The 25,706-nt window shown below is 45.6% G+C and overlaps 1 protein-coding gene across 2 annotated transcripts; it reads right to left on the bottom strand.

The window, feature by feature from the left end:
• Positions 1–1,228: 1,228 nt before the first annotated feature.
• Positions 1,229–25,706, bottom strand: LOC147634873 (uncharacterized protein At1g76660-like). Of its 2 annotated transcripts, XM_086804086.1 has the most exons (3): positions 25,413–25,706; positions 21,157–21,388; positions 1,229–2,439 (listed from the first exon to the last, which is right to left on the bottom strand). In XM_086804086.1, the coding sequence occupies exons 2-3, from the start codon at positions 21,157–21,159 to the stop codon at positions 1,372–1,374; spliced, it is 1,071 nt and encodes a 356-aa protein (XP_086660212.1). In that variant the 5' UTR covers positions 21,160–21,388; positions 25,413–25,706; the 3' UTR covers positions 1,229–1,371. The 2 variants fall into 2 exon arrangements, with proteins under 2 accessions (XP_086660212.1, XP_086660211.1); XM_086804085.1 differs by lacking the exon at positions 21,157–21,388.

Below are 25,706 nucleotides of genomic sequence, written 5' to 3'. Positions count from 1 at the left end.
CTTCGCTTTCGCTTGATGTCTTCAACCATTCTCTCATAAACTTCCAAAGCTTACATGCCCAAAGCATGCATGCCACAATGCAGTTGCATGCATATAGAAAGTATCACTTGCAACTAAGCATGCATTGTGTGCTTGCAACTCATACGTATCCAACCTATATAACCCATCACATAATGTACCAATGGAGACAATCCGAAACCCATTTGAAGGGTCTTCGATGAGACACTTCTCACTCTTGAACTCCACATGCAAACCCTACATAGCAATAGAAGACATTGACACCAAGTTGTTCTTCATGCCTGGCACATAAAGCACATCCTTCATTTGATTTCGCTTGCCATTAGCAAGCACTAAAGGCACCTTGCCTATTTCTTTTAACACTGTAGCATTTATATGGTAGTGATGTGTCGACGTAGGCTAATGGGCCGAAGCACTTTATCCCTCTTTAGGAGGTTTTTTTCCTCGAGCGTATGTACACACTCTTATGAGTGTGTAAGTGACCATATCATGTCACTTCACATGTACTTCACTCATTCTCATCAATCTACTTTGAGTGTTGTGCTTCATCTCTCTCTCCTTGCTTGTTGCATGTGTGTGTGTGTTGCTACATTGATCTCCACTCCAACAATTGGTATCAAACAAGTTCTCTTGGCTCTCACCCCCTTGGTAGGACCACCTGGTGTATTCCAATGATCGTTGCGTTGAGCTTTGCTTGGTTCGAGAGAGCAAGAAGGCCTAGCTAGAACAACGATGTGACAAAATTGACCTCGGCTAGACGGGTTACTGCAAACCAAATGATTTGCACCGTTAAAGATGGTTAAGCCACCACCTGCAACGCTAGATAAGTATGCGACAAGCCCCTATTGCATGTTGCGGTAGGGCCGTCATCCTCCTCGGAGTGCAAATATATGGGATCCCCTACTCTACTGCAAATAAAAAGGAAGAAGATGAAGAGGTGGACCTCCCTCGCCTCCGCCACAGAAACCGTCTGGCTCTGAAGCAATCCAGCTCCATCATCACTTCAAGCAAAGCCTATGGCTGATGACATATGTGATGTCATAACATTCTATGATCTAGAGGAGCTGTGGCCACATTCGGGCTAGTTTGTGGTCAACTATTCTGCTTTGCTATCCTCCTTTCCTCTCAATATTTCCCTGTACAATTCTTGAAAGAAGGTAATAACGAAAGCCCTTTTAAAAATTCATCAAATATTATGTTTTAATACTAGTCATTCAAATGCAAGCTGGTTATGCAATCTCGCCAATACAAGGAATTAAGCTTAAGTATGCACTTACACCCAGTTGCACTGTATCAGCTGCTTGAATTTTTTTTCCCTGTCATCGATCGAAACCACCCTTCCCTCAATAAGAATCAGCTTCTCTTTAGTTTGTTCCAGAGCCTCAGAAAGGTCCTTGCACTTGGCTGAAAGCTCCCTACATCTAGAGCAACACACACTACTATTTTGCGTTTTGTGCCAGTAGTTATACCACTATTATTTACAAAGGGCTTGTTTAAAGCAAAAGCTGTATCTTCCCTCTTTAGTTCACCAGATGCATCAGTGTTGTGACTTTCAACATGCTGAACTTCCTGCAAGCAGATTGTGCTGTGTTGTAGAACTTGATCCATGATTGGTTTGTGACAAGAACTTCCAGAAGTTTCTATACCAAAGCCTCCAAAGCGAGCATTCTCAATGACAGAAACAGAGGCGTGATTCACCACTTCAACAGCAGCGGCATCATTTTCAAGAAACACTCTCTCCGGCAAGGGCAGCAATGTCTCTGAGCTAGAAGCTCCAGATCTGGATGATACTAACTGGCCAATTGGGCTGCAAGGATACAGCTGGTATATAAGTTCGAAACTGGTTGGTGGAAAATTTCGCGAGTCGGGTTGTTCACGAGCCTGTTCAGCAAGAGAGCATTTCATTTCCAAAGATGAAGCCAGCAGCTGTGCAAAAGGAACCACTGGTGATGAGGGTGTTGTGAGATGTGCGAGTTCTGGTGGCGGGGTAAATGGGGCTGTTGAGAGAGGAGTTGTAGATGCAGTAGTTAAAGTGGAGTAAATTGGAGGAGTTATTAGTGTATTATCAAGCATGAATGGGCCTACAAAAGCATCAGTTGAGACGGCATCAATCTGTAACCCTGGTTGGCTCCTAAGCCTTCCTAATTTTGCACGAAAAAGAGCGAGCAAGGTTGCTGGGGATGGATGAGAAGATGCACTTTCTGAGTTCCCACAAAATGAGACAGGAGACGACGGAGGGGCACACATCACTGGGGGGAAAACAGTGGCTTGATTGAGAACATCCAGTGCTACACTAACATTTTCAACGTGGTATTGCACTGAGACCGATCGGGTTGCCAGTTGCGTTGCTGTTCTTTGGTATTTCTCTCGTCTTTGTGATGCAAAACACTTGAGTCCGCCCCAGCAACATCTCCATCCTCTCTATGAGCAAAACAGAAAAGAGAATCACATTAAGCCATGTTAAGCATTACACAAACTATCCCCTCTGGTTTGCATTCTTGGTTACATAAGTTTGAGGGTTATTATTTTGCAGTCAGATAAGGAGAAAGTTGTGTTGGCAAACTGTCACCTAACAGGCAATGCCATTGTTTGGTGGCATGACTAGTCCAAGGCCCACACCAAGCTTCATATAACGGACTATGATTGGGACCAGTTTGTGACAGACTTGAAATGGCGGTTTCCCCTGCCACACTAACTTGATAGACTCAAAGATGAGTTCAAGGGTTTGCATCAGAGTTTGCAGCCCATCCTCCAGTTTGCCAACAAGATCACTCACCTAGCCTTATAGTTGGGAAAAACTGATGCAGACAAGAAAGGGCAGTGGGTCTTCCGGGGTATTTCCTTGAGGAAGTAGCGAAACCGTCTCTCAGAATGGAGACGATGAAGCTAATGACAAAATTGTTTCTCTGTTCGAGTCTCAGAACGAGCTTGCTCGCTTCTGACCCCGGCTCGAAAAACAAAACAAAACAAGAAAGGGTAGTTGTTGTATGGGCTGGACACAAATCCAATGGGATGTACCTATGTTTAAGCCCTAGCTCTCACTTGCAAAGAGCATTGAGATGAAGTACTTCAATGGGAAGCCCAAGACCATTCAGTCCCGAACACCCAAGGCATGACTATGGGCACAAAGGGCCAAACCTAGACAGGGGGCAACCCCCGGACACAACTTTGAATCATCCAACTCCAAGAACTTAGATAATGCGCCCAAGCTGTAACGGGCCTTCATAAGAGCTGTGGCATGGGTACTTAGCTTATCTTCAAGAAAACAACAAATTCACACATAAAACCTGAAAATAAACAAAAGAGAGAGAAGAAACCACACTAGGGGTAAGAATAGCCTTGGGCCGATGTCACGTGCACGCCCGTGCCATGGCCCAAACCTCAGCATGAACAGCATAATCCCTATTCAGGACAGCAGTTAGGGCTTAGCATCATCAGCATCAGCATGTTAGGCATCATGGAGGGCATTGGAACCCAATCGGCAGCCATAAGAAGGCTCTCAACAGCAGTCAGCAGCCATTTGGGACTTGCTTAGTGGCTGAGCCTGAGTGTTCTGATACCAATGTTGCCTTACTGTACTGATCCACAGCCCTAAGCTTGATTAAGAACAAGATGCTGAATGAACATGATTAAGACAGAGGAGAGAAGAGAGAGAGAGAGAGAGAGAGAGAGAGAGAGAGAGAGAGTTGGTGTTAGGAATTTCTTGTATTATGGTACAAAAAAGTGATTGAATGTTTGTACATCTTCAAGGCTGTTGGTCTACCCTACAGGATGACCTCTGGCCTTCTACATGCTTCTACTAACTTCTAACTTCTTCAGAAGGTGAATGATGATTGATGAATGCAAATGATGTCATTATGCTTATATATATGCTACAGGTGCTAGTCGGTCCATTGTTGCTGCTATCGGCTAGCTTTGGACCAAAATATTCATAAAATTATACTTTACATGCTGCGCTTGTGTGAAAACTGTATTTTTCCCAGCCCTAAAAAGGGGATTTTTCTAGGTATTTTTTGGTTTTATTTGGGGATTTTGTCTCTTTGCTGCTGGCCAACAGCCTTTAGGCTGACCGACAAGCAGTCCCCCATAGTATATATAGCTTTGCCTTATCATTCATCATTCATGTACCATATCATTGATCATATCCGGTACCACTTCATATGCTGCTGCTGCTTCTGCCGGGCTCTACACCACATAGCTTCATCATCTTCGCCTAACAGGACAGCACCTCAGCGTTTTCTCATCTGGCCCCATCTCAAGACAGCAGCCCACTCTCTGCTACAGGCCACACCGTGGGACAGCAGCCCCCTCTGCTACATTTAGCGCATACATCAGTGTTTTACATCAGCATTCATCAGCGTTTTACATCAACATTCATCAGTGCTTACATCAGCACATCATCAGCATTTTACATCAGCATTCATCAGCGCTTACATCAGCACATCATCAGCATTTTACATCAGCGCATCATCAGCATATCAGCGTTTATCCACAGCTCATGGGACAGCAGCCCCCTCTGCTACATAGAGCACTTCAGCGTTTTTCCTGAGCTCCCACCATCAGGACAGCAGCCCACTCTCTGCTACATCACACCATCGGGACGGCAGCCCACTCTCTGCTCATCTTCACAATCGACACCACTTCAGGTACACAGCACCCGTGTCACCAGAGCTTGCACCACTCGGGACAGCAGCCCTCTTTGCTCCTTACCACCTCAGGTACGCAGCACCTGTGTCACCAGAGCTTGCACCACTTGGGATGGCAGCCCTCTCTGCTCCTCACCACCCCTCAGGTACGCAGCTCACCAGAGCTTGCACCCTTCATATACGCAGCACCCTTGTCACTAGAGCCTGCACCCTTCAGGTCTTGCAGCACCCTTGTCACCAGCACTGTCGCCTGGCCGACTGCTGTTGAGAGCCTTTTTATGGCTGCCAACTGGGTTCCTGTCATGGCCCTGTGAAAATGGAACAGCACAAGTGTGGGCATGGTGGTTGCAGAGTCAGAATATTGAATGATTCACATGGGGGGTGCCCGGACAGAGTTAAAGATGTGTGGACATCCCTAGGTGTGAAGGGGGGAACTAGAACATTAAACTTTTAATGTTTATTAAAGTTACCCCTAGGTCTTAGTGGCCCCTAGGGACTTTTTGAAGGGAGAAACTGAATTAGGGTTAGAGTTCATTCATGGGAGACATACACAGAGAAACAAGGGAGAGAGAGAGAGAGAGAGTTGTGGGGATAAGTCAACTCATCAATCAATTGAGTGTGTGACTCCCCTATCACACATGTATATTGCACTAGTACACATAGTGCACTTAGTACATTAAAAGTACTAAGTGTACTATGTACTATAACTTATGGGCTTGTACACACTATAAGGGTGGGCATAACGCCTTTACCCCAACAACCTCCCACTTAAAGGCAAAGTGCCCTTAAGTAAAGGAAAAGAAAAATCAGCATGTACATGATAATATACAAGGCCATATCAAGGCTGAAAATGGCCTCATCCAATGCCCATCAAGTGTCTGCAATGAGCAAACCGCTCCGGAGGCAAACTCTTTGTCAACAGATCAGCCGGGTTGTCATCCGTATGAATCTTAACAAGCTGAATTTGCTTGTTCTCTATCACCTCTCTGATGAAGTGATACTTCACATCCACATGCTTCGTCTTTGCATGAAAGACAGGGTTCTTTGCCAACTGGATGGCACTCTGACTGTCACAATGCAACAATGGAATATCCCCTGTATAGCCCAAATCAACCACTAACCGAGATAGCCATAATGCCTCCTTGCAAGCCTCTGTGGCTGCAATATACTCGGCCTCTGTAGTAGATAAGGCTGTGCACTTCTGCATCCTGGATATCCATGACACAGCACCTCCTGTGAATGTAAATACATAACCGGTAGTAGACTTCCGGTTATCTGGATGACCGGCATAATCCGAATCCGTGTAACCATGCACTAATGCATCCTGTTTGCCAAAGCAAATGCACAAATCCTGTGTGCCCTTCAGGTATCTCATGACACCTTTCACTTGCTTCCCAATGCTTCTTGCCAGGGTTGGCCATGTATCTAGAAACCACTCCCACTGCAAATGCAATGTCCGGCCTAGTAGCAACCATGGCATACATGAGACTGCCACAAGCTGAAGCATACGGAATCTTGGCCATATCAGCCCTGTCTCTATCTGACTGTGGGCTGTCCATAGCACTGAGTTTCACATATGGAGGCAAAGGAGTACTAGCTTTCTTCCCCCCCGTCCATATTGAACCTCTGCAAGACTTTGCCAATGTATTCCTTCTGAGACAAATACAACACATGCTGATTTCTGTCCCGAAGTATCCACATACCCAAAATGTGATTTGCATCACCCAAATCCTTCATATCAAAGGTTTCATGCAGCCTCTTTTTCAATGCATCCATCTCTTTACGAGATTTCCCGGCAATCAACATATCATCAACATACAAGATGAGGATCAATAGACTGCCATCCAAAGCTTTCTTGGTGTACAAGCAGTGATCTATGTCACTTCTCCTGAATTTCTGAGATTTCATGAATGTATCAAATTTATGATACCATTCTCTTGGTGCCTGTTTGAGCCCATAAAGACTCTTTTTCAGCTTGCATACAAGCTTCTCCTTTCCATTTACTGCATAACCCTCTGGCTGCTGCATATATATCTCCTCATGGAGATCACCGTGAAGAAAAGCAGTCTTCACATCCATCTGAATCAAGTCCAGATCATCATGTGCAACCAAAGCCAACACAGCTCTAAGTGTGGAGAGAAGATCTCATCAAAGTCCACACCATATTCCTGCTTAAAGCCCTTAGCCACTAACCTGGCTTTGTATCTTGGCTTTGCATCTGATGCAACTTTGAGCCTGTATACCCACTTGCATGGCAAAACCTTCTTGCCTGCAGGCAAATGCACCAACTTCCATGTTCCATTTTTGTGCAGAGAATCCATCTCTGACTTCATGGCACGCTCCCATAGAGCTTTGTCTGCCCTCTGTAAAGCCTCTTTATAACATGAGGGCTCCCCACAGTCACTGAGCATCAAGTAGTCAACCCCTGGAACAAACCTGTCAGGGGCTCTGGAGGGTCTTGTGGACCTCCGTACCCAATGACCATCATTTGCAGGTTGCTGTCCAGCCTGCATATCACCCATTGGTGGCTCCTGTTCCATGCCATAAGGCTGAAATATCATGCCCGGTATCTCCTCCAACTGTGGTATATCCATAGGGATATCTTCTGCCATCTCTGGCTGTCCATTTGGACCATTTTCAGCACCATTTAAGGGCTGGTTTTCCTACTGTAATGGCTGATTTACAGCCCTTTGTTGTTGTCCATGATGTCCATCATCATCAAAGATGACTCTGCCAGGCTCCTGTTGCCTTGCAGGCTCCTTATACATGCATGTTTCAACAAAAATGACATCATTGCTGCGTATGATCTTTCTATTCATGGGATCCCAAAGTCTATACCCCATTTCACCTCTGTCACCATATCCTAGGAATATGCATTTGTGAGACTTAGGATCAAGTTTGGTGTGCATTTCCCTGCGTATGTGCACGTACGCAACGCAACCAAACACTCTCAAGTGCTTGTATGACGGAGGCTTCCCTGTCCATACTTCTTCTGGCACTTTCCCACCAAGCCTCGTGTTAGGTGACCTGTTTATAAGGTGAACGGCTGTCATAACAGCTTCAGCCCAAAAACCATGAGGTAATGCAGCATGTGACAACATAGAACGGACCTTCTCCTGTATGGTCCTGTTCATCCTCTCTGCTGTCCCGTTTTGTGGAGGATCATAAGGAGTAGAGAGCTCCCTCTTGATGCCTTTAGCATCACAAAAGTCCTGAAACTGTTTGGACATGTACTCTCCACCATTGTCGGAACGCAAAGCTTTCAGTGTTTTACCAGTTTGATTCTCAACATGAGCAACAAACTTCTGGAACACTGAGAATGTATCACTCTTCAAACGAAGAGGATAGACCCACACCTTGCGTGTGGCATCATCAATAAAAGACACAAAATATTTTGCCCCTCCCAAAGAAAGCTGAGGCATCTCACATACATCTGTATGCACAAGCTCTAACTGAGCATCTTTTTGTCCAAGAGCTTTCTTGTGCGGGCACTGGTGTTGCCTGCCATAAATACAATGCTCACAAAACTGAAAACTTGAAAACTTTAGAGAAGGCAAGTAACCCAAACGAGACAATTGCTCCATTCCCTTGACACTCATGTGTCCCAACCGGCTATGCCACATAGAAATTTCCGGCAGCTCGGTTGCATTTACATTAGCATGGTGACAAACACCTGCATGCATAAAGTAAAGAGTGTCCACCTTAGAGCCTCTGGCAACAACCAGTGAGCCCTTACTAATTTTCCACTTTCCACTACCAAATGTGGTAACATAATCAGCATCATCAAGCTGTCCAATAGAAAGCAGATTCTTCTTGATCTCAGGCACATGCCTGACATCATGGAGCATAAGCTGTGAGCCATCTGAAAATACAAGCCTCACATCACCTCTGCCAAGAATTTTGCATGCATGGTTATCACCCAAATAAACCACTCCTTCATTGCCAGCAGTGTACCTGACAAACAAGTCTCTGCAACCTGTGACATGAAAGGAGGCACCTGAATCAATGATCCATGAGTGCATACCATGACCACCTGTAAGAAGTGAATGGGCATCAAGTGAAGACGTAAAGAGGACCTCATCCTCACTGCCACCTGCATGTGACACATTGATTTCTTCAATCTTGACTCCACTTTTGCCCTTTGGCTTTACATCTTTGGCTTCATCTTTCTCTTTGTCTTTGCCTTTTCCCTTTTCCTTTTGATCATTTTTCCATTTGTAGCATTGCTTTTTAATGTGTCCCTTTTTGCCACAATAATGGCATTCCAAATCCTTTTTGGAGCGAGACTTGCTCCTTCCCCTTTCTTGGCTTTTCCCCCTTTGCTGGGATCTCCCACGTGCATTCATTGCATTGGACTTTCCAACAGAGTTGTTTTTCCTGTTCATCTCTTCTTGAAGAAGAGCACCCTCAACATCTCCATATGACAGCATAGCATTCGAATTGCTAGTGGCTGTCCTAAATGTGTCCCAACTCTCTGGCAAAGTGCATAACAAAAAGGTGGCTTTGAACTCATCGTCCATTGCCAACTTTTGATTAATGACCTGGCTGACAATACCATTAAACTCATTTAGATGGGCTGTCATAGACGCCCCTTCCTTCATCTGAAGACCTATGAGTTTCTTCAACCAATACACTTTGCTTGAGGCACTTTGTTGGGCATATAAGTCCTGCAATCTCTGCCACATTCCCCAAGCTGTCTTCTCTTCACGAATGCTGAAAAGTAATGAGTCTGACACAGACAACATGATAGTAGATCTTGCCAGCTCATCCATATCTTCCCACTCTTCAGCAGTAAGAGAAGCGGGCATCACACCCCTTTCTTTGATAGGCTTGTGCTGCTTTTTCTGGAGCAACACATTGTAACACTGGGTTTGCCAAATATCATAATTATGTGAGCCTTCAAGCTTCTTGATGTGAAGCAATGAAGAGCTCTCACCTGTGGTTGCCATAGCAAAATGCAACCTGATAATGCCTGACTCCCTGCAAAATGTGCAAACACTGCACCAAAAGCACACAAAGTGCTCACAGTTGTTCTCCCAAGCTTTATCTCCCACTGCGGAAGCAAGAATGCAACTTTTCTCCCACTTTATGTGATGAAAACACCAAAATTTGGTTGCTGCAGATTTTGGACAGCACCTTAAATGTGCTCTTTTGCCCTTCCAAAGTACTGTACAACAGTACCAAGTGCTTACAAATGATGTACCAAACCTGTACCGGCAATTTCAGCAGCTGAAATTGAATCTTTTGGTCACTCAAAACAGTGTACAGCCATGCCAAAACATGCACAAAGCTGTGCCAAATCTGTACCAACAGGTACAATAGCAATAAATGCTCTCCTGGCTGTCCAAATGAGTGAAAATCAGACTTTTAAAGTCCTGTACACTGCATAAAACAGTCCCGAACAGAAATTGGGCAAAAGCCCCTTGACTGCAAGCTGATTTTTGAGGATTCAAGGCATAAATGTCTTGACTGCTGCTTTGCCAAGCTCAACAAGCATACAAACTTGAAAAGCCCCTTGATTTGAGATCAATTTCTGATCATGCATGGTACATTGGCGCACATGAAGGCATCCAGAGTGTTCACGATGCTTCCCCCTGGCCACATATACATCCAAATAATGAAAGCCCCTTGATTTACAGGCACATTGAGTGCTTGTAAGGCATCAACACATTATCCACAGCATCAAATGCGATTGCCTGCATGCAAATCAACCAAATCGGCACAAAAGCCCCTTGATTTGCACTGCAATTTGCTGCAATTTTGCCCAAATGTGCGATTTTTCACATCATACAGCATGTATGAGTGCTTAATTGCACAATTACATCAAAAGCCCCAAATTTCGACATCCAATTTCCTGCAAATTGATCCTGATTTGACCAATTTCTTGCAAATTTATCCTGATTGTGACCAATGTCACCCAATTTTGCCAATTTTGCTCAAAAATTGAGCAATTGGGCAACTGTACCTGCTCAATTGTTGATTGTACTTGCTCAATTGCAAATCCCAAAAAAAATTGAAGCAAAATACCTTGTAATTTTCTGATTTTTCTCTGATTTGCAGGCGAATTTGGTGCTGATGCTTGATGCTGATGCTGATGCTCCTGCAGATGTGCAGGTAGGGACGGCTGGGTGACAAACTCCTGGTTTCCCCTCTTCTTTTGTAGCTCGCCTTACTCGAATTTGAAATAAGCACCAAGAAAAGCAAACTAAGCAACACTTTTTTCAATCCTTGTCTTCCGGAGAGCATGAGCTCCTGTTCGAAGGCGGGATCACAGCAGGCGGTGGGCAAGCATAAGGGCTTTGAGGGCCACGATCCAGTTGTGAGTCGCCTGGCAATGCCGGAGACACAGGCGTTCACAGCATTCTCGCGCTCGCTACCTTGGCAACGGAGATGCTCATCCGGTCCTTCAGCACCCCGATGGCGTTGCGGAGCTTCACCTTGGATATGAAGGCCTTCGTTTAACGCCCGCCTCACGTATTCGCCTAGCGCTGTGCGCTTCGCTCGTTGCCTCAGCCACGCTACACGATTAGCGTGTGTAGACGTATTCGCTATGAGCGCCACCCGCCTACAGCAGCAGCCGCTGGTGGCCACAAAGCGCAACAAGCTTATCGCCTGAGTATAGACAAAGGCCTACGACTGCCTAGTCTACCGCTTCACTAGCTCCACGCTTGTTGTTGGTGCGCTGGCTGCTGCTGCGCTGACTGTCCTGCATTCGCCTTCTTCTCCACCTGCGCCTGGGAGAGCAGCACTGCTTAAGACAAGTGATAGGGTACGACCAGCAGAGAGATTCAAATGGGCACCAGCTCTGATACCAGTTGAAGGGAGAAACTGAATTAGGGTTAGAGTTCATTCATGGGAGACATACACAGAGAAACAAGGGAGAGAGAGAGAGAGAGAGAGAGTTGTGGGGATAAGTCAACTCATCAATCAATTGAGTGTGTGACTCCCCTATCACACATGTATATTGCACTAGTACACATAGTGCACTTAGTACATTAAAAGTACTAAGTGTACTATGTACTATAACTTATGGGCTTGTACACACTATAAGGGTGGGCATAACACCTTTACCCCAACACTTTTAAAGTTTGGGGCCCTAGGATTTTTATGGGGAGGAGGCCACTCCACTTTTGGAGTGTGTGCTTCTCTCTCCTCCCCCTCTCTCTAGCTTTTGGAAAAAAGAGTCGTGGAGGCTTGTGGGCTCTCATGCGTGGAAAAGCTGAAGAGAAGAAGGAGTCGACTGGAGATTTTGTGTGTGCTGCTGCTGCTGTTTTTCTGAGTGCAAACCAGCCGTACAGCACTGTACGGCCAGATCTGCTGCAAGTACTCTCTCTCTCTCTGGGACTGGCGGCGAACACGAACTGCTGCGTGTACATCTGCTGCTGCAGGCGACTGTACGGACAGGCTGCTGGTTCAGGTACAGTCGTACAGTACTGTACGACTGCCGTACAGTGTACGGACAGGGCTGACACAGGCTGCGCTGGACTGAACTGCAGTAGGCGGCGCTGGACAGGTCTGGCTGCGCAGGTTCAGGCGAGTACAAGTGTGGACAGCAGGCGGCGTTTGCAAGTACAACTCCTGGCACGTATCCCGAGGTAGTACAGACGGGTACGGGGCTGTTTTTCAGATCTGTACATTCAAAGACAGTATAGAAGTGAACACAAGGAGGAGGGTACAGACAAGTACGTGCATGCGTGTGAAGCAGGGTTGTGGAAACAAGTGCCTGCAAGTACAGATTGGTACCGTTGCTTCCTCCAGTGCTGTTTCACGAGCTGATTTTGGTAAGCTCCTCATCTGTTCATCTATCTCTCTTTCTACTGCTTGATGTCTGTTGTTGCCCCTTGTGAGAGGAGGGGTATGGCAGATTGACAAGGGTTGAGACAGAGTTTGGACAGCATATGTATGTATGAGCTGAGATGTTGAATCATGCACTTGAGTTATGCCAGATGTATGCTCATGGCTACCCTGCTTAGTGGTCTTGGCTGATCAGAGGGAGGCACAGTGTGTTATTGTGAAACACAGATCTGTGTGCATAGATCCTCTATGCTAAGAGGTATTGTGGGCCGTCAGTTTGGACATACAGGTGTAATCTCTTGGCTGATTTTTGTTGTACTCAGCCATTCATATTTTTGGAATTGAATAAAGAAATACCGCAAGGGGCGCCAAGCTTTGGGGCCAACAGGTGTCGCTTTGTTTTCAGATTTGGGCACTCTAGCTCCAATCTGTTTTGTTTTCACATCTAGACTACAAGTGGACGGGTGACTGCTAGTCTACCGCACTCTGGTTTCTATCAGAGGCCGGTTTCAAGGTTCCGTTGCCGGGACCAATCATCAACTTTCTGAAGGGGGTGAGCCCGTGGTTGCCTCGAAGAAAGCCATCGCTGAAAATTCAGCAAATATGTCTGATACAGAGGATGAGTACTTCTATCACGAAGAAGAAGAGCAAGAGACTTCTCCTGAGAGAGATGTATCTGAGGATATTCGTGCAGGAGAAGAGGCTGCAGATGTTGAGCCTTATGAGGATGTAACACAGCCAGAGGATGTACATGGTAAAGAGGATGATGATGCTCGGTTCAAAGATCGTTTGGCTGGTGTTATGGAAACTTTTATGCAGCTCACACAGAGTGAGATTTGCTGAATTTATGAGATCCCGCACAGAGCCCGAGAAGAAGAAGAAAAAGGTTCGTTCTAAGAATCTTCTTCAAGGTCATAGTGGTGCCATTCCACAGGAACCATCTTTTGGCCAGTTTCCGAATATGCAGCATGCTTATGGTGCAAACTCTCAGAGTTCCTTCTATGGACAGCCACCTATTCCTCAGCAGAATATGCATCCAGGTTATTTTGGTGGTGGCTCGGTGTTCCAATCTATGACTGGGGGTTACCCTCAGGGAGGCATGGGTATGTACGGGCCTTTTGGAGCCAATTTTCAGCCTGGCATGCAAGGGAATATGTATGGTGGTATGCAGTCCGGTATGGCTGGAAATATGTTTGGAGGCATGCTACCTGGGATGCAAGGCAATATGTTAGGTGGTATGCAGCCAGATATGCATAACGGAATGTTTGGAAACATGGCTGGAATGTATGGTATGCCTGGTGTGGGAATGGGAAATGTTGACCCAATGATGGGTATGAATGTTGGGGGCAGCAATCTTGCGAAACCACTTCCATATGATAATCTAACGCCTATGGGAAAGGCGAAGGATTACAAGGAAGGGGGAGCTACAGTGAAGTTTGTTACATTCAGTGGGGCCAAAGATAAATTGAAAGCACTTACCTTTTTACAGCAGTTTGATGCTGCTTTTTCTGGTGGGAATTACACAGAATCCTCTAAGGTGAGGAAAGCCGCCACTTTTCTCAAGGGCAATGCTTTGCAGTGGTGGTCTACTCTTCTTTTGCAGGGCATAGCACCCACTACATGGGTCCAATTTAAACAGGTTTTCTCTTCCGTATGGCTCACATCTACATTTGAGGTGGATGTTATGACCGCATGGCACAAATTGGATGCTTCAAAGTGTGATAATTTGGAAGATTATAACAAGAAGTTTTGGGAAGCTTTACTCCCAGTGACTTCTTATCGTGCGGTGCCACTGTCTGAGCAGGTAGAGAAGTATTGTTGTGGGCTGCCCAAAGAGGTACGAGATTATTGTATAAAGACAAGAGTAACGAACATGTCGCAGATGATTGAAAATGCTATGACACCTAATGCGTTACTCACTGGTGGTTCATCTGGGTTTAAAGGCAGTAAGAAATTGAGCAAGAAAGCTGAAAAATTTGGGCATGCTTCTCGTGATGCTAAAGGGACTTCAGAGACAAAGTATAAGAAATTGCCAATGCCCAAGAGGACTTCTGAGGAAAGACAGGCTTTGAGAGATGCTCATAAGTGTTTTTACTGTACTAAAGAGGGGCATATGTCATTCAATTGTCCCAAAAGAAAGTCCCAAAAGGACTCTGACAATAAAGGAGAGCCCAAGCCAAAGAAACCAAAGCCTTGTGCAGGCTTAGTTCCTGATCTTGTGGGGGAACAACCAGGTGGTGAAGCTACAGAGTTGTGCAGGGCATGGGGCAAAGTGAGAGATCAGAATGCTTTGATCTTCTTTGATACACGTGCTAGAGCCAACTTCATTTCTCCAGACTTGGCTGGCCGATTGGGGATTCGCGCAGAGGAGATGGGGCCGTTACATGAGGCTAATATGGCTTGTCCAGGGTATGCAGAACCCGTTACTCCTATCATTGGGAAGCTTCGGCTTCATTTGCAGGGTTATGTGGACAGCGAGGAGTTCTTCATCATGCCTTTGGATGGCTGTGATGTTTTGTTGGGGATGCCATGGTGCCACAGGGTACATGCGGTGGTGGATACTTACAATAGGAAAATCACTCTGATTCATAGAGGGAAAGAACATGTATTGGATGTAAAACTCAAAGGGGAATCTGTTCCTATTGTATCCGCTTCGGCGATTTCATCAGTAATGAAAAAGCATCTTTCCGCGTACTTGATTTATGTAAAGGATGCACAGGATGATGAGTCTACGTCTAATTTGCCTATGTTAGATAAGGACAGGACTGATTTCTTATGTGGGTTTCAAGACTGTTTTTCCGTGTCATTGCCAGGAGAACTTCCTCCTGAGAGGCCAGAGGATCATGCCATTGATCTGATTCCTGGTAGTACTCCACCTAATAGACCGCCGTACCGTGTTAGTGCAGCCCAACAGGAAGAGATTATGAGTCGGGTGCAGGAGCTTTTGAATAAAGGGTTGATACAGCCTAGCTCATCATCCTTTTGCTCACCTGTGCTCTTAGTGCAGAAGAAGGATGGTTCTTGGCGCATGTGTATTGATTACAGGGCGCTGAACAAGAATACCATCAAGAATCGATTCCCCATACCGAGGATCGATGACATCTTGGACCGCTTACAGGGCTCCACAGTTTTTAGTCGTATTGACTTGAAAAGCGGGTATCATCACATACGCATTAGACCCGAGGATGTGCATAAGACAGCATTCCGAACCATGTTTGGGTTGTATGAGTTCTTGGTTATGCCCTTTGGTTTGACAAATGCGCCTGCCACATTTAACAGAATGATGGACAAGATTTTCAGACCTCATAGAGAGTTTGTGGGCACATTCTTTGATGATATGATTGTGCATTCACAAACTGAGGAAGAGCATAGAAAGCATTTGGCCATTGTGTTTGCAGAACTCAGAAACCATAGGTTGGTTGTTAATGGCAAGAAGAGTGAATTCTTTTTGCAGGAGATACATTTCTTGGGGCATATTGTGTCTGCACATGGAGTTCGTACGGATCCAGCAAAGGTGGAAGCAATACTTAATTGGCCAGCTTTGAGGACCGTGCATGATGTACGCAGTTTTCTAGGATTGTGTCCCTATTACAGGCGGTACATACGGCACTTTGCTGAAATTGCTTCGCCTCTTCATGCTTTGACGAAGAAGTCAACTCCGTTTAGATGGGCTGATCGGGAAATTACAGCATTCAAAAAGCTCAAAGAAAAGCTTACTTCGGACCCAGTATTGGTGTTACCGGACCTCCGAAAAGCTTTTGTTGTCCAGTGTGATGCATGTGGAAGTAGCATTGGTGCAGTTCTCATGCAAGAGGGACATGTGATAGCCTATGAGAGTAGAATATTGCAAGATGCCGAGAAGCATTTACAGGTTTATGAGAAAGAGATGTTGGCTGTAATTCACGCTCTTTCTACATGGAAACACTACTTGCTTGGGGCTGATTTTACTGTGCAGACAGATCATCAAACCTTGCGTTACTTCCTCACGCAGACTAAGCTTTCAGAGAAGCATATGCGTTGGGCAAACTTTTTGTCAATGTTTCACTTCCACATTGTGCATGTGGAAGACAAAAAGAATGTAGTGGCAGATGCTTTGTCACGCAAGCCACAGGTCTCTGCAGTTTCACTTGCTTATCATCATGAGCTTGATGAAATGAAAGAGCAGTATGCCCATGATGAGGGTTTTGAAAGGTTGTATGATCAGATGTCTGAGGGTCAGCGACATGAGCACTATACTCTCAAAGATGGGTTTTTATTGATGCATGGCAGACTGTGTGTTACCAGGCCATTGCGACTCAAGGTTATGATTGAAAGTCATGCTCCACCGTATGCAAGTCATAGAGGTATTGACGCCACGGTCAAAGCAGTGGAGACTTTCTTTTATTGGCCAACCTTGAGAAGAGATGTTGATGCCTTTGTGAGGCAATGCATCGTATGTCAGAAGGTAAAGTTTGACCGTCAGAAGACACCAGGGTTATTACAGCCTTTACCTATTCCGAATAGACCTTGGGAGAGCATTGCCATGGATTTTGTATTTGATCTTCCACGGACACAAACGGGAAATGATGGCATCTGGACTATCATATGCAGGTTCAGTAAGCAGGCTCATTTCATTCCCGTGCGTAAGACGATCAAAGTGGATCATATGGTGAAGTTGTTCATGGCGAACATCTTCAAGTATCATGGCTTGCCTACGTCTATCATTAGTGACCGTGATCCACGGATGACGAGTTTGTTCTGGAGAGGGTTGTTTGACAACATGGGTACAACTCTCAAGTTTTCATCGTCATTTCATCCACATACAGATGGTCAGTCAGAAGAGACTAACTCTACAGTATTGGATCTTCTCAAGTGTTATGTGTCAGAGCACAAGCAACAATGGGAAAAGTATCTTCCTTTGGTGGAGTTTGCGTATAACAACACTGTACATACCTCGACAGGCAAGGCGCCTTTTGAGATTGTGGAAGGAGGGAAGAAGGTACCACCCATTTTGCATACAAATGATAAGATCTTTGAGGCTGATCAGTATGTGGAGAGTTTGGATGAAGCTTATCGGAGGGTTAAGTTGGCACTCCAGAAAACTCAGCAGAAGCAAAAGAAAGCCGCAGACCGTCACAGACGTGATTTACAGTTTGCATTGGGTGATTGGGTTCTTTTGCGCTTTGAAAAGGCTAGACTCAAGAAGATGAAGGGTAAAGAGCGCTTATTCCCTAAGTTGAGCATGCGATATTATGGGCCTTTTCAGGTTTTGGAAAAGATTGGTGAGATAACCTATCGTTTGAAGTTACCAGATCACTGGAGGATTCACATGGGGGGTGCCCGGACAGAGTTAAAGATGTGTGGACATCCCTAGGTGTGAAGGGGGGAACTAGAACATTAAACTTTTAATGTTTATTAAAGTTGCCCCTAGGTCTTAGTGGCCCCTAGGGACTTTTAAAGTTTGGGGCCCTAGGATTTTTATGGGGAGGAGGCCACTCCACTTTTGGAGTGTGTGCTTCTCTCTCCTCCCCCTCTCTCTAGCTTTTGGAAAAAAGAGTCGTGGAGGCTTGTGGACTCTCATGCGTGGAAAAGCTGAAGAGAAGAAGGAGTCGACTGCAGATTTTGTGTGTGCTGCTGCTGCTGTTTTTCTGAGTGCAAACCAGCCGTACAGCACTGTACGGCAAGATCTGCTGCAAGTACTCTCTCTCTCTCTGGGACTGGTGGCGCACAGGAACTGTTGCGTGTACATCTGCTGCTGCAGGCGACTGTACGGACAGGCTGCTGGTTCAGGTACAGTCGTACAGTACTGTATGACTGCCATACAGTGTACGGACAGGGCTGACACAAGCTGCGCTGGACTGAACTGCAGTAGGCGGCGCTGGACAGGCCTGGCTGCGCAGGTTCAGGCGAGTACAAGTGTGGACAGCAAGCGGCGTTTGCAAGTACAACTCCTGGCACGTATCCCGAGGTAGTACAGACGGGTACGGGGCTGTTTTTCAGATCTGTACATTCAAAGACAGTATAGAAGTGAACACAAGGAGGAGGGTACAGACAAGTACGTGCATGCGTGTGAAGCAGGGTTGTGGAAACAAGTGCCTGCAAGTACAGATTGGTACCGTTGCTTCCTCCAGTGCTGTTTCACGAGCTGATTTTGGTAAGCTCCTCATCTGTTCATCTATCTCTCTTTCTACTGCTTGATGTCTGTTGTTGCCCCTTGTGAGAGGAGGGGTATGGCAGATTGACAAGGGTTGAGACAGAGTTTGGACAGCATATGTATGTATGAGCTGAGATGTTGAATCATGCACTTGAGTTATGCCAGATGTATGCTCATGGCTGCCTTGCTTAGTGGTCTTGGCTGATCAGAGGGAGGCACAGTGTGTTATTGTGAAACACAGATCTGTGTGCATAGATCCTCTGTGTTAAGAGGTATTGTGGGCCGTCAGATTGGACATACAGGTGTAATCTCTTGGCTGATTTTTGTTGTACTCAGCCATTCATATTTTTGGAATTGAATAAAGAAATACCGCAAGGGGCGCCAAGCTTTGGGGCCAACAGGTGTCGCTTTGTTTTCAGATTTGGGCACTCTAGCTCCAATCTGTTTTGTTTACACATCTAGACTACAAGTGGACGGGTGACTGCTAGTCTACCGCACTCTGGTTTCTATCAGAGGCCGGTTTCAGTTCCCATGCCCTCCATGATGCCTAACATGTTGATGATGCTGCTGATGATGATGATTATGGTGATGATGCTTAATGCTAAGCCTTAACTGCTGTCCTAAACAGGGATTATGCTCTTCATGCTGAGGTTTAGGCCATGGCACGAGCATGCACGTGACAGTGCCCCTCGGGAAAGCCTCAACTGGGCGCCAAGTCAGAGCGGGTGTAGAGCATAGTTACCAAGGAACAGGAAAGGGGGAACGTCTTGACCCTTGGGAACGAGAACGTTTTGAACCCCCAAAACGAGAACGGGGGAACGCCATGTCAGCAAGCAAAACTAATGGAATTCTGAAAAATATCATTTTAAATGATGAATTTTAATTAGGATAGGCTAAAACTTTGAAAATTTAGGTTATGTATGCATAGTTGAGTGGAAAAAATAGAGGAAAAAATGCTTTTTTCCAAACATTTTGCCCTTTTTCAAAGGGTTTTTGGGCCTATTACCAAGGAAAACGTTTCGGAACATGGGGTGCATTTTCCCCCTAGCCATTCCTTGCAGGAGAACGTTCCGAATTATCCCCCCATCTTTCGGAACTCCATGAGTGGGGAATGAGCTTCCCCCCTTTCCTAGAGGGGGGACGGCGTTCCCCAGTAACTATGGTGTAGAGCCTACCCAAAAACCACACGACTTGTGCCAGTTGATTTGCGCTCCTGATGCACGACAAAGATCTCAATCGCCTCTGCGAATCTCTGGAGATTCCCCTCATCTCTGGATAGGTATGTTGCTGTGTCATTTGCAAACTCTGAGTCCAACAGCTCAGTACGGATGGGGAGACGCAATCCTTGGAGCCCCATCTCCTAAGCTGAGAGAGAACTGTTCATGGCCCCGACGACAAATAGGAAGAGGTAAGGTGCTGGTGGACAGCCCTGCCGGACTAAGCGAGAAAGGGGAAATATGTCACTCAGGCTCCCTGAATAAGAACCTACTGTGAAAGGCTGAGTAAAGTCTTGAAACACCACGGATCCACTCCACTAGGAACCCCCTTCGGTACATCGTAACCTCCAGAAATCTCCAGTCAACTCTATCATAAGCTTCCTCAAAGTCTAGGAGGAGCACAATGAGGTCCTGTTGCCGCATCCTGGCCAAAGTTGTCCCCTCCTAGAAAGTAAAGATGCTGTCCAGAATGCTCTGATCTTGAACAAAACCTGTCTAAGTGTCATGGATTAAGTCAGGGAGGAAGGGCTAAAGTCTCCGGCTGATGGCCTTGGCCAAAATCTTGTAGGTGGTCCCAAAGAGGGTGATGGGTCTCCACTGCCGGATCTCCAATCTGTCACCACCCTCCTTAGGAATCAAGTGAATCAAACCCTCTGAAAGCCTCTCTGGCATGGCACCTATAAGCATAATCTCATTGAAGGCTGCTCGAAGGCCGCCTTCCATGAGATCCCAATGGCAAAGAAGGAAGGAAACTGGAAGCCCGTTCGCCCTCGGGCATTTTCCCCTGGGAAGAGCCGTCAATGCCTCCGCCAGCTTCTCCGCTGCGAAGGGAATCAATAAGAAGGTCCAAAGAGCGGGGGGAACCACCTCTCGTGTGCCACCAAACCCTCTCACGAGCGTCCACCACCTATGGGGAGAATGGGGCACCAGTGAGGAGGGATCAGAAAAAATCAATGGCAATGGCTCTCACATGGGGGGGATCAAAAACCATAGCTCCATCCTGGCCACGCAACTTGCGAATACCATCTCTCTGCCTATGAGGACCTGCAATCTCACGTGACTCTATCTTCGGCTTGGGTCCAAAAGGCAGCTCTAGCATGGTATCTGTACTCCACTCTCCTCTCCTTGATGGATCTGATCTTTATACGGGTGACAGCAAGATGACTCTCAATCCACGGACTATCGAGGGAACTCTCCTGAAGACGCTGGAGAGAAGCAAGCCAGTGAGGTGACAGTTAGCCAAAGTAATCTTATCCTTATCTGACCTATGTACAAACCTATGTACACAACAAAAAGGTATGCATCGAATTTATGAATCCATGAATGCAAATCGGAGAAAAACATTTACCATCGTACTTACTGAAGGTGACCATTTTTGGAAAAGGGTTCACCTGGCTTGGAGCAGTTCTTCCGTCTATAGCTAATAGCAAGGCCTCATGCTCTACTTGTCGTCGTCGTTTGTCTACTTGTCACCGATGCTCTTGGCAGTCCCTTCGTCGGTTCTCTTCATCTCATTGTTGATCTCTTCATTGGTTTTCTTCCGCTTGGGGTCGAGCCTCCAAGGTTAAGCAATGTGTCTCCTGTAACTTGGTTTAACACAATGCTAATCAATACACTTAAATACACTAAGATTTGATGGACACTTGCTCAAATACAAGAAGTAAATTGCTGAATTGACAAGAGACACACAATGAGCCGGAACGGCCGACCCCTCCCTCAAATAAAGTATATTGATCTTGGGAGAATCAAGTACATAGTGTCATGGGCATTCTTGACCAGATTTCCATACCAATGCATATGAATACAGACTACAGTATTGCAAACAAGTGGTTGTCGATGTAGACTTGCAATCCACACTAGCCTCTCAAGTGCCCATGTTCCCTACCATCTGCTCTCTATTGTTCCACCAACATATGGTAGCAACAATCTGCAAGAGAGCACGTAGGACAAGAGAACACTACACAGGGCATGTGATCTTGTAATCCAGTTCCTCCCTCCTGCTACTTGCTTCCATATTTAAGCATTAAAGCTTACCAATTGTAAGTAGAGTCGATGACAGCGGAAGTCTTCGCGATGGAAGTCCTTGGAGTGTAGAGATCTTCGATTTGTCGCATTTCTTCGCGACAAAAGTCTTCAAGAGGATGAAGGGAACCTTGGGAAAGCTTCCCCTATGGTTCAACTTGAGAAAGGAGGGCTGAAATTAGGATTTTCAGCAAAAAGACCAGAAATTACAGCAACAATAAAGAGAGCTGTTTTGCTGAATTTCAGTCATTGGGAGTGTGTAGGAGAGTGATTAGCATCCAAAAACACTCTTGGAAGCTTGAGAAACACCTTAGCAAGCTTGGAAATGGAGTTGGGAAGGAGAAAGTGTAGAAAATGCAGCCCAACAGCCCTCATGAAGGAGGCGCCAATCTCTAGAGAGAGGAGGAGTGAGGTGGTGAGTTGTCCAGTGTAGGTGGCAAGCAGGTGCTTTGTAGAGCAAGTTAGAGTGGGCACATGGCTGGTAGGTCTGGGCAGTGTACATTGGATTATGTCCACCTCGGAACATCAGTGTGTGTGAACACCAGGCTGGTCATAATTTATAAGTGAGTTTTGGTCGCCCAAAACTTAATGAAGTGTGTACACACTCACTTATAAATTAGTGCTAACTCCAAAGGCTAGGTTTATGACCAATACTTACCACCTGTCACATGGCACATAACCATGTCAGCAGACAGTTTCACACGCATGGTTCGCGGGCGGGCATCCCCTTACCCAGAACTACACATTGGTCAAGCAAGCATGAAAACAGCATGCAATTTCAATTGCAAGCAAGCACATAAAGATGCTGTGCAATGCAGCATTGGTATGGACAATCCATGTTCATGAGACTATACCAAAATAGACGCTCCAGGCAAGTACACGAGGTACCAGACCCAACGGAACACCAATCCACCAAGCATTTTCAGGCATGTACACAGAGGCACAAGTCCCAACGGAAAGCCAAGTCCACAGTATCACATGAGTGGCATCAATCCCCGGCATAAACAACTGCCATGGACACCAGTCCAATGTACATACATGATAAGAAAGCACGGGTGGACCAATTGGGTGGCCAAATGGTGACATCTTCTCGTCGCCTCAGGCTTTCTCAAGACTAAGTTGGAAAGACATCTCCAATTGCTGCATCCGAATCTCATGTTCGTTCTGTAGTCGTGCCATCTCCATAGCAATGACTTTCAACAATTGCTCGTAAGTTTATAAAACTGGGGGTATTTACAAAAAAGAAAATTTGAGCACCCAAACTGGGTCTCAATGAGAGTTCAGATTCAACGTTATTAGGCCATTCTTGGACTTTTACAAGAATATCACGATTCTCATCTGGATCCCTGATTGTGTCCTCGTGTTCCGGCTCCTCCATGTCCAATCCTGAGAAGCCCTGAATGCTTCTTTCGTGATCATCCTCCCACTAAAAGGTAGGTGAAGGATAGGCCCCAAGCCACCCAAGTGTCTTAAATAGCTCAAAGTCATTGCTCGATACTGACTCCATAAGTTTCAGCATGTCAACTTTCAGCAAAAAGAAAGCCAGGGTTGAATCTTTCATACCAAGGATCCTTTGTAGTTGATTCAAAGTTCAAAAAACAAAAAAGTAGAGGGATACGCAAGGGTGTGGAAAGGAGAAAATGCTATGTAAAGACTGTGAGGGCAAATCAGCAAACACCTAGGAGTTTATCAAGTGGAAAGCGAGCCTTTGTGGTCAAGCAAAAGCTCCAAGCTTATAGCTTTCCAAAAGCAGTTGCATTTGCCTCATAGCCTCTCTAGGCAGTTGCATTTGCCTCATAGCCTCTCTAGGCAAGCCTGTCTATGCTCTGCCACAACTGTGGCTAGAGTCTTGATCAAGACTTAGACTATAACTAAGGCTACATCAGTAATAAACCAAGTTTCACTTACATAGTGTCCATTGTTGTTATAAATAAGCAAACTCTTATAAATAGCCAACACACATGGATTTATTAATAATGACCTTAGCCGCCCATATTAGTCTGCTTTCTCCTAATTCCAGGGCTTCCCTAACCTTGCCAAATTATGCCTTTAATCCCAAGGATTAGTACCAAGTACATAACATACTTCCCCACCTATGCGATTTCCACTCTTGGAAATAAAGAGAGGAAACTCAACTACATCTGACAACTAACTCCATAATCTGGTTCACGCATGTCTAATCTTTTCACTTGTCCTCGGAACTGCCTAATCTACAGCCACCATTGTTCCTACCACTATCTGAGTGGAACTAAAGACTTACCAACTCGAACCATAATCGTGAGGAACACAACAATCCCTCAATCCAAAACGATCGTATGATCGATGAGAATGTTCATCTCGACAACGATCATCAAGATGACGATGTGACAGTCGATGACCTGGTCACCAAAGTAGACTTCGACACAAGGATGAACTTGCTTCAGTAGCAAATTTTAAACCTTACCAATGCCATTGTTGTTATGCAAGCAACATTGGCAGGTTTAGTGACAACAAGGGGGAGCAAGGATAGCATTGGTTGCACCCTATTTTACTCCAAAGCCCTATATGGGGGAGCAAAAACCTAAGACACAAGAGAATTGACTCTTGTCTTCATAGGTGAGGTACACACTTTTGAGTTCCATCCTTTCCTTGAGAATAAGAAGATACAAATGGTACACAGATTCTTGATAGGAAAAGCCCTTACCTGCTGAAAGAGTTACGACTGAAACCCATGATGTGGGTAAGATTTTGAGAGAAGAGTTCTTGCAAGCCAAGGAGTAGAACCAATATGTAACAGCAATCCACAAGACAGAACGGAACATCATTTCACTAGACCTGATGTGAGCTAAAGAGCCCTGCCCTTCACCCCATGGTTCTCACTAGGGATGACAGATGACGGTTGTAGATCAATGTTAAGCATCACCCATCTTAATTCCAAGCTCAAATTTGCACCGCAACGCATGCAAGCAGCATTCCACCAGCAAACCACATTGTACACTGAGGGGATCGTGAGTCCCAATGCTCGAAAAAAACGGCATTCTAGTGTATTTGTACCGACTAGAATTAAGAAAAACCAGCTCAGATTTTAAGTAGCCATTATTTTAAGGACTGCTTTTTCATATATTTTAGTTATAAAACCGGCATATTGTGGAGATTTGGGAAACAAAAACCGGATAGATTTAAGAGTTGTCCTTATTTTGATTGGTTAAAAACTATGGTTTTTTCAAGCACTAATCGTGACATGTTCTCTCGATGGTGTTGGTGGGAAAACCTAACCACGATTTTCTATGTGTACCCCAAAATACATGGACACATCTTGAAGACATGATGACTGTAGCGTCCACCATGCAGCCACATGCATAGCCTCATGGATGCATGGGGACAAGTTGGAGCACAGCCATGACCCTTACTCACCTTGATTCTCGTGTACATCATTAGTTGAAAGCGCAAGCCTACCAGCACATTCGAGTTGAGATTCAAAGAACTGAATCTCAAAGTGACATGCTTTTACAAACACAAGTGGAGAGGACGTGTGATGATGTGGATTCACACGCCCCCCCCCCCCCCCCCCTCTCGGTGTAAGAAATGCAAGACTTGACGTACCAGGTCCTCATAAGCATTTGCGAGCGTTGGATCATTGTGATATAAGGCAGAAGCGCAACGGCCACGATCTTCTTCCATAGCTAGCCAGCAGAAACCAGGCAAGGGCTAAGGAAAGCTTTGTGGGAAAAAAGCTTTTCTTCTTCTGCTTCTTGCTCTTCTTGTTGTTGCTGCTCTTTAGGATCTTTGCAGATGGTCACGGATGTATTTGCCATTTTTTTGTCGATCTGTGAAGGCCTGACAGAAGCAAAAGGGGGGCAGGCAGCAAAAGCTAAGCTGCTTGCTGTTGTCCTTCTA

The sequence above is a fragment of the Cibotium barometz genome, chromosome 10, assembly GCF_041138505.1.
Source record: "Cibotium barometz isolate CiBa-2024 chromosome 10, ASM4113850v1, whole genome shotgun sequence".
NCBI lineage: Eukaryota > Viridiplantae > Streptophyta > Polypodiopsida > Cyatheales > Cibotiaceae > Cibotium > Cibotium barometz.
Note: the sequence above shows the minus strand (reverse complement) of the source record. Positions and strands in the feature narration are given on the sequence as shown.

What these genes read in the sequence shown, in the direction of transcription:
- LOC147634873 (XM_086804085.1), bottom strand. Translation starts at nt 25,490, where the DNA reads ATGGAAGAAGATCGTGGCCGTTGCGCTTCTGCCTTATATCACAATGAT. An exon ending in CAAATGCTTATGAGGACCTG is followed by an intron (nt 2,440 to 25,412) that starts GTACGTCAAGTC and finishes TTTTGCTCATAG; the next exon opens with AGAGGATGGAGATGTTGCTG.